A 9,511-nucleotide genomic window follows, 5' to 3' on the forward strand; every position below is an offset into this window, starting at 1 on the left:
ACAAAACCACAAATTAAATAATAATTGGTTAATAAATTAGACGAAAAATGAGATAAATGAGTTTTTCATAAATGTTTCCTCATTAATAAAAAAAAATCACAACCAATAAGAATAACACAGCCCAAATATCTAGTGTAGATATTCTACAACACTTTACTCAATCACAGTCCACAAGCAAAGCAAAAGAAAAGAAAGAAAGAAAAAAAAAACCGCTCTATATATACAAACAAATAATTTATAATTAATTTATTTATCATCATCAAAACCCAAAAGCGCGATAGAACGAAAGCGATTTTAGTGTCACACAAACAAAAAAGCTTTTCTTCTTTTTGTTCCGTTCTTAATCAGAAAAAAACCTCGCCGTGACGCAAAACGCGATTATTAAAATAAGCGCGGTTGAAATAATCCGAATGGGGAGTGAGAGTGTTGTTAACCGTAACGGCGGCGGCGGTGGAGGAGTGAAAGCGGTGAAAGAAGTTGTTACGACGGCGAAGAATGTGGTTGCGGCGGTTAAAGAGATTGTGAATTGTACGGAACAAGAGATCTATGATGTTCTTAGGGAGTGTGATATGGACCCTAATCTCGCTGTTGAGAAGCTTCTCTCTCAAGGTTTTTCGATTCTTGAGAATACGTTTTTTTTGTTCGGTTACGTTACTAACGTTTCGATTTTGTTGCATGGAAGAAAATTAGTGTTGATGATGAAATCGGTTTTCGATTTTTGTGTGTTTGTGTGGTTTTGATGTTTTGTTACGGTTTTCTGAGTGAAAAAAAATGATTTTTGAGTTTATTTTATAGGTTTTGATGATACATTTGTTTATCTTGTTTATTTGTGTTTTAATTATTGATGATGCATTTGTTTATGTTTGTTTAATTGTTTTTTTAATTTTGAATTATGGATATCGGATACTGACACTGACACGTCGATATTGATACATTTGTTTATGTTTGTTTAATAGTTTTTTAATTATGAAGCGCTGACGCCCGATACACACACTGACACGTCGATGCTGATTAAATTTTTTGAAACAGTGACATAATTCACTGTAATCACTTGTGTCACTGTTGTGTCGGTGTTGGTGTTAGATATTCGAACAAGCCTTCGATCAGTAGTTGTCGGTGATATACCTTTTAAGTAGTTTGTGATTTATGAATCAGTTTGATGATTTTTATAAGTTCTGCAAATGATCGTTAGCGATTGGTTGGATGCCGACATAGTTGGGATGTCAGTTGTATACAAATGATTGTTAAAAATATATTTTTTTAATGCAAATTGTGTGTGAATTTAATTGTAAGTTTGCAACATTTTAATTGTAGATACGTTTCGTGAGGTGAGAAGCAAACGTGAAAAAAGAAAAGAGGTAATTTTGTTAAGTTATGTTAATATTGATATGAGATTGAATTTGAATTTGATGATGAATAATGTGTGTATGTATTTTGACTTTAGATGAAGGAGGCGACAGAGACGAGGCCGAAGAGTAAGAGTACGGGGTATAAGGGAAGCAAAATCGGCATTGTCAATGATCCTGGTGTTGTGCAAAGTGGATTTCAACATGTGGCTTATAAAGGTATCTTCTTTGACTGTGAAGCATTTAATAATCTGTCGTTTAATGTGACATTGGTTTTTAATATTGCATTGTCTTACGTTGTTGGATATGTGTAACGTATGTCAGAACATGGTAAAGCGGCTGACAAACAAGAGGTTGGGTCAGTTTGTGCATCGGTTACATCTTCGACGACTCGTTATGTAGCGAAAAATACAAAAGTGTGAGTATTATTTAAAATCTAATTTGGCGTTGACTTTATTAATGCTTAATTTTGCTATTGATGGTTTGTGGCTTGATGTCAGTTATTCCACGAGACAGGCCATGTGCTGAGAATGTTACATTGGTGATTTTGATGATGATTTTCATATATCGTATCATTTTGTCAATGTTTTCTTTGTCGCTTCCCGATGTTGCCACATTGCCATAGTTTTCCTTGTCGCTTTCCAATGTTGCCAAATAGTGGTTATAGCATAGCGGAACGAAAAAATCGCTATAGTTCCGCAATATGATAGTTAACACATAGTGCTGTCAACTAGCGATTATAGCAGCACTATCGTGTTGCATCATAGAAGAATTTGAAAAAATGGCTCTTCTCCACAATCTGCAATTGACAACACTGTCGCTTTAATACTCTTGGTAGTCTTCTGTTTTTTATTTTTTCGTTGAAAGGATATTCATCGATTGTCATTGTTCACAAGTCCATTATCATATGGTTGATGACTGGAACACCACGTAACAGGGCCCAATAGTAGTTTTGATGATGATTTTCATTTATGGTATCATTTTGTGAATATTCTCTTTGTCGCTTTCTGTAACAGTGCCCAATTGTAGTTTTGATGATGATTTTCATATATGGTATCTTTTTGTGAATAATCTCTTTGTCGCTTTCTGATGTTGTCAAGTAGCGGCTATAACAGTGGAATTTGAACAATATGCTATTTCGCACATAGTGCTGTCAAATAGCGACTATAGCAGCACTATCGTGTTGCAGCATAGAGGAATTTGAAGAAATCACCATTTTCCACAATCCGCAATTGACAACACTGCTGCTTTATCTATTGTTATTCTGTTTTTTTTTCTTCTTGGAAAAAGAATATTCATGTGATTGTCATTGTTCATAAGTCCATTATCATATTGTCTTTGAAAAGTTCAGTTGCCCCATTTGAATCCTCAGGGAACTTTATGGTTGGTGACTGGACGAATTTGAAGACTTAATGGATGTTTAATCATTTTCCCTTGTTTAGAAAATCTCCTCATAGGCATTGTTTTTCACTCTTGCTTGTCTTAAATAAAATTTTGAAAATTAGAAATGCTGAAAGTTTTGATCAGTGGTTCTGTCAGCTACTGTAGCTATGTTTGTTTCAGTGTGACATACAGGTCATGGGAGGTATCTCTTACTGCTATCGGATGTTAGTGACAGCAACTGAACTCTGCATTTTTTTTTTGTATGCATTACTTGTATTTTTGATGATATAAATAATCAGTAAATAGTATACTAATATCTGATGGGGAGTCTTAATGCAACTGTTAGAGTTACTTTCATCTGTCTAATAATAGGTCATAAGTTCCAATCATGGAATCATCCTGTTGTAAATGCAACGGAAGACTGCCTGCCTATAGACCTGTAATGGGTCTGACCCTTCTTTGGAATCTGCTATGGTGGAACCCGGGTTTCTCTATCTAATAGTGTACTAATATTTCTGTTTTATGAGTTTTTTCCTTGCTAAATTACTAATACGAAATGTGAACATGTTTATTTGTTTGCCTGACTTATTGATATCACTGTCATTAGAATAATGTTGTGATTATTTTCACAAATAAACTGTCTAAGTATTTGCCTCATTTTTTGAAAATTTGGTGCAGCGATTCATTAAACACTGATAATGGAAGACAGTCATTAGTATCAGGTGTTTCCATGTCAGATACTGCCCAAGTGTCTCAAGCATCTCAACCCTGGTCGGTAGGAGTGAGCAAAGGACATCTTTCGATGGCAGACATTGTAAGAATGGGCACAACATCTCAAGATACCGTTTCACATAACGATTGTAATTCCTCAGGAATTTCATTATCTGGAAATTTAGAGTCCAACTTGAGTCTGCCCTATCAAAATAATTCTGAGCAACAAGGTTTTCATGATAAGTGGCCTGTAATTGAACAACCAATCACTGGAGATGCACAGACACTAAACATGTCCTCTTCACCGAAGGCTAACGGTCCATTTGAGCAACCTAACTTGCATGTTACTGAAGTAAGTTTACACAGGAACTGTAACTTAGGTGCAGCCCAAGTTTCACGGGAGGAAATTGCTAGTGGTGATAATGCTATTTCTGCAAAAATTGAATCTGCTTCTATATCTAACAACACTAGACCAGGGTCACATTCCAGCTCTAATTTAAAGAATACTCCTACCTCCAATTTTTGTAGTTCTTATGAGCATCATGAAGGTAACTACTGTGACTCCCTTCTTTGCATGAATCATAGGGTAATGCTATCACTCTAAATATTGTGAAATTCTCATTTATTTTGATATATGGCAACTTCAAAAAATAGGCTTTCGACGAAAATTGTGACGTTCTTATGAGTGAACATGTCCCTTGCATTCAGCTTTAATACCTTTTAGAAAACAGGCTTCCTATGAGATTGCTTTTCTCCAAAAGCTATAGTTTCTAACTATTGAGTAAATAAAAGACATTTGGAAGTGCATTTCTATAGCTTATTTGGCTTTATATTATGGTATATAATCACAAATAGGTATTTGGTTTTGCGTATAATTAGCTTATAAATATGTATTGAACAAGTGCTTTATTAAGTTGTTGTTGACCCAAATGCAACACCGTTCTATTTTTCTGATTTTTTCTTTTCGTGAATGATCAATTCTTTAAGCATTACTTATCGCTATACTAAAAGCAAAAATGAGCAAGCAATTCAATATTCACCTACAGTAGATATTTTTCACCCTTTTCCTTATAAAGAGCAGGTCATGAATTGCTTCATTCTAATAAATTTTCTAATGATGTCCTTGTAGGTGTGTCATCTGTTGTTTCGGATCTCCAGCGGTTAAGTGTGAAAGATTCCAACCTAGAAGAGGATACAGTGGTTCTTCCAAATCATTTACAAGCCTTGGGTGCTGAGTGTTCACATTTGAGTTTTGGCACATACAAGGGTGTCAATAATTCTGCATCTTCTGAGATTTTCGCTCTTAATAAGCTTTCCAGAAGTAGGTTGGAGATGAAATCTGCAGCTGTAGATGATTCTTTGGCTCAGTTCCCACATCGCAGGTATTTTCTTCTGTTTCCAACTTTTGATATATTCAGCTTTGTCTATTGCTACTCATTCTCATTTTTATAATTTTTTTTTTCTGTGCTAGTTCTCTAAACCATGGTGATGAACAGTTTGGGTTTGATGTTCTTAAAGGAACATCAGGTGATCACAACTATAACCCTCCAGCTCCTTGGGAAGAGCTTGTGAAACATACTGTTTCTGAGAAAACTCTTGGGCATGAATACAGAACTACAGCTTCTATATCAGATCCTAGTTTGCGAAAATCCGACTGGGTGACTCCTTCATTGCCTTTGAAGCAGCCAGGCTTGCAGAGAGGAAGCAATTCTTCTTTTCCGGGAGAGCTGGTGATTTTCTCTTGCCCTCTCTATCTCGAATTCCATAGATTGATCATTGATTTTCTGGATATTTTGACAGAACTAATAAAGTAAAAACAGAGTTGTACTGAATGATACAATGTTATTGATGAAATTCCTAGGCAACAAATGTTATGCTGAGACTGAGTTACATATAACTGCAGTGGGCAGTTAAGGAAGGCCAAAACAGCCGTAGGCTGTTTCTTGCTTGACAGTTTCTAACAATGACATGGATTTGAGAGTCAGTCCTCTCCTTTACCAATTCAATTCTTAACAAAATAACCGACTTCCTTACCCACTCTTAACTTTTCTAGCCCATTGTAATTAGTCAGGTCTGACCCAACATAATTAGACCTGCGCCTTACATTTTATTTTTGAATATTCGGTATCTGGCCCAAGGAACCGCGCCTTAAATGGATGTCTACTAACATAGTGATGTGGTCAATGTTGTTATCAATTTCCTGATCACACATATGATAGAAGGGGAGTAAACATATAAGCTGCTGGATTTTGTGCATATAAGATAACATAGATAAGAAGAATAACCTTTTAAAAACAATAGCCAACATCATTACATTTTCTCAGAAGGAGAATCTTTGTTCACTTTCGATTTGGAACCTCAACTCATAGCAAACAGTAACGAATGTCCACTAGAGGTACCGCCAGTACCAGCCCCACGGGATGACAGTTTTGAAAGTTAACAATGGCAAGACACTACCATGTGCGTGAGAGAGCCACAAATTGATAGGAAAAGAGAATAATAGACAGAATAGAGAAAAACTATTCCGGATCAGAGAATGAGAGCCGGCTGCCCCCTTCTCAACAGACCCGCAATTCTGCCAGAAACAAGCATTGAAGTCTACCATGTAACAGAGATGAAACAAACAAACTTCTGAGCTCAGGCCTGGACAGTCGCACTGCTGGCCACATGTACTGAGGGCAGGGGTTTACGTTTGGTAGAGGAGGAAGGTTGTGAGATGATGTTAAAAAAAATGGGCAGTTGGGCATACGACTCAGAAGTTTGCCAATCCTATGCATTTCCGAGTTTTTGTCAGTGATTCCACCCCAATTTTACTATGTAGCTATTTAGGTGTATACGGGATTAGTTAAAAGGGCAACTTGGTGATATACTCCTTTCACGACAGGGTCTGGGGAAGGTTTGAACTTTTTGAAAAGAAATCAAATTCCCACATCATAAAAAAGATAATATCCAAAAAGAGCTTATAAAGAACGGGCATCTCTCACTTGACAAGTTGATTTACTATAAGGATGAGTTAAGTCCAATCAAAAAGAAGATGGTGTGACAGCCTATATATTTGCCACCCATTGTATTTTCCACACACCAATTCTATTAGTGTTGGACATGCTTTACAATCCCCTTTGTATTGACGAGTAAGGTCCAATCCAAACCCCTAGAGAACTTGTTGCAAATCTTGTGGACAATCTTATGTTTATGTTTGCAAGGGATTATTTCCCATGATAAGAGCAACTTTTACAAATGTTATTAGTTAAAACACAATTTCGACTACCTTGCATATTCTATGTTACAAATGCTACAGAGTTTATTTTATGTTTAAGATTCCTGGCTCCATGTCCTGCATGGTTCAACAACTGTCAAGACTATCAATAACACTATTAGGTCCCTTGCCACCTTTAAAAGACTCATAGTTGAGCTATTGATCTGAGTGCATAAATATAGGCATGCATTCCTGACTATACTGTTTTGGTGCTGTGGTGCATTTATTCGGCTTTTCTGAAATGAGTGTAATTTTTCGCAATTATTATGGTGTGATATGATTATGCGTTTGATAATAATGTATGGTTACACTTTCCTAGCGGTATTTTTCCCCACTAATTGTTAACTTGTAATTCTGTTCTTTGATGGTTATTTTACTTATTTCTACTTTCTCTTAAGCTTTTAAATCCTACATAGTTTTGAGATTTTGTTCCATTTACCCTGATGCAGCATAATAATTCAAACTCTCAAGACTTGCTGGCATTTCTCCTGGCTCAATCACAACGTGCAAGGCACATTAATGCGGAACCATCCAGAAACAATTTTCCCCTCTCCATGTCTGAGGTATCCAGGGAACATTCTTCTATACACCCTTTAGTTTTGTGATTTTATTTTGCACGTCTTAATTTCTAGCAACATAATAGAACTAGCTATTATGTTTTTCTTCTTTGTGGTGTTCGGCGTTCTTACTTTGATTAGATATCATGCTTAATATCAGGTAGTATGTTGTTTTGATGCTGAGAATATCTAATTCAGTAACCATCCTGTGATTGCTGTTTCAACGTTAAAACTATATATAATCCGTTGTCTTATCTTCATGCATATATGATATGCCAAATGAATGAGTCAACAGTGAGAACACTTGTATCATTTATGAGGCTTAGCGGTGGCAATGATCACTGCCCTCATCTAAGTTATTGATAAATTGGACGTAATTATTAGTGTCATTGTTCTTGACGGTTGTTGAACCATGCAGGACATGGAACCAGGGACCTTTGGTCTGCATAATAGATCTGCACCTGCCCAGAGTTTTACAATGCAACCCAATAATCACTTTCAACAATTGCCAGACATGAAAGCATATCAATCCATACCCCAGAGTCAGTCATATTTTGCAAACATTGATTCGCAGAGAGCATTTTCAGACACCACTGCATATAATATGTCTCCTGCAAACATGAATTACAACAACCTTCTACAAAATAGAAATGAATTCCATATGAGTAGATTGCCTCATTCCATTGCCAGTAATGCACATGGTTATGGAAATCTTGACTCTTCCGTTTATTATCCTGAAAGCTTTCTGTCTAATCCATCTGTTAGTAACATGAATTCTTCAAGTAACTTCAGCGAGATTTTGCCTTCTCAATATAATGGTGGACATAACTTCAGCTCTATTCAACCGGTAAGTTTTACTATCTTTTTGAAGGATAATATTTTCCATATGAAGTTGTGAATGTGGTGATAATCGCTGTTTATTTCTGAAACGGTGTTTACATTATTGAATGCTATAGACCATAATTTATATTATGAGAAAATGGCATGTAAAGTTACCTATTCTTGATCTGTATATGCCTACTCAGTGAAATCACTCCTAAACAAAGAAAAAAGGGATGTCATCCAATTGTTCTTAATTATCTGATGGATGGGTTATCCCAAAGTTTCACCAGTAATATTTACATGCTCTGCATTGTTGTTAAGCATATTGTTGTATTATTTTATGAATTTGCTTGATTAACTTTATTGTCATTTCTCGCCAGCATGATAGCTTTTCTCAATTGGATTATGGGACAAAGTCAAGATCTTCATTTCTCCCCGAGAAAACTCAGTATACCTTCATGGACCAACCAAATCAGGCTTCCGCGTCGCAGTATGCAATTCCTGAATATACTGATTTCTATCCTTCTTGGAGCCAAATTCCGGAACAACATAAGCAGTCAGGTGGTGTTCAAGATTTGTTACCCAGGCAATTGAATCAATTTTGGCAGCAAAACTATTAACAGTACAGTCCTCAAGTTTTCTCCCCCTATTTTGTCATTAGAAATTATCATAGCGGGTTTAGGTGAAAATAGGGCGTTATTACTTTCCATTTTGATGCTCGAGCCTTATCCAATTGTACATGCTTTAAAGAGAATCAACTCCATGTAGTTGTGGCATCTGCATTATTTTATCATATTACAGGGGGTGTTTTTTGGTCACATATTAGCTAAGACTAATAGTTTTTCAACCCAAGAGAATTGCAATTCTCAAATTACAAGCATAAGCTAATATACATAGTAATATGTAGTTTTAGTTATATTTTGTTTTCCGTCATCTTAAACAATGTTTAGTAAGTTCATTCATTTACTGATTTGCGATCTGTAACTGTTCACCTCAATACGGTGGTCCATAAATTTTTTTTTTTTTTTACCGATTTTGGATTATGGACTGTCAGATTGAGATTGGTCGGTCACGGATTGATGACTTCACAAATATCAATCCTGCTAATTGGTGCTTTGACAAGTTTGTACATGCCAATTACATAATCTTTTTGGACAATTGCTAGAACTTTTTTCAACTCTCACTTAATACACACTTTTACTAGTTGAAATCCATGCGGTCTCGCCATTTATGAGACTCATTTCTATTGTGAGACATACATTGAATTTACTCAATAAGATAGCGAATGTTCGAATGAATGTTTAAAAAAGAATGTTCAGAGATAGAGATGTCAAAATTTCTTAACGGAATCTTGTTTCGAATTAGTGGATGATTATTCGCACTTGTCATCAAGAGTGAAAAGTGGCCTCTTACCATTGTATTTGAGTAAAAATAAA

At 35.9% G+C, this 9,511-nt stretch overlaps 1 protein-coding gene across 1 annotated transcript; it reads left to right on the forward strand.

Annotated features, from left to right (window-relative positions):
- The first annotated feature begins 290 nt into the window (after window positions 1-290).
- LOC146937799 (uncharacterized) lies at window positions 291-8,991 on the forward strand. The gene is made up of 10 exons (XM_085751919.1): window positions 291-609; window positions 1,315-1,358; window positions 1,445-1,565; window positions 1,671-1,764; window positions 3,408-3,988; window positions 4,570-4,822; window positions 4,912-5,170; window positions 7,146-7,259; window positions 7,672-8,100; window positions 8,456-8,991. The coding sequence occupies exons 1-10, from the start codon at window positions 411-413 to the stop codon at window positions 8,693-8,695; spliced, it is 2,334 nt and encodes a 777-aa protein (XP_085608045.1). The 5' UTR covers window positions 291-410; the 3' UTR covers window positions 8,696-8,991.
- Window positions 8,992-9,511: the final 520 nt, after the last annotated feature.

The sequence above is a fragment of the Medicago sativa genome, chromosome 3 (genome assembly GCF_051527215.1).
Source record: "Medicago sativa cultivar Bolivia chromosome 3, Bolivia_mono, whole genome shotgun sequence".
NCBI lineage: Eukaryota > Viridiplantae > Streptophyta > Magnoliopsida > Fabales > Fabaceae > Medicago > Medicago sativa.

What these genes read in the sequence shown, in the direction of transcription:
- LOC146937799 (XM_085751919.1), top strand. Translation starts at nt 411, where the DNA reads ATGGGGAGTGAGAGTGTTGTTAACCGTAACGGCGGCGGCGGTGGAGGA. An exon ending in GCTCAGTTCCCACATCGCAG is followed by an intron (nt 4,823 to 4,911) that starts GTATTTTCTTCT and finishes TTTCTGTGCTAG; the next exon opens with TTCTCTAAACCATGGTGATG. An exon ending in ACTTCAGCTCTATTCAACCG is followed by an intron (nt 8,101 to 8,455) that starts GTAAGTTTTACT and finishes ATTTCTCGCCAG; the next exon opens with CATGATAGCTTTTCTCAATT.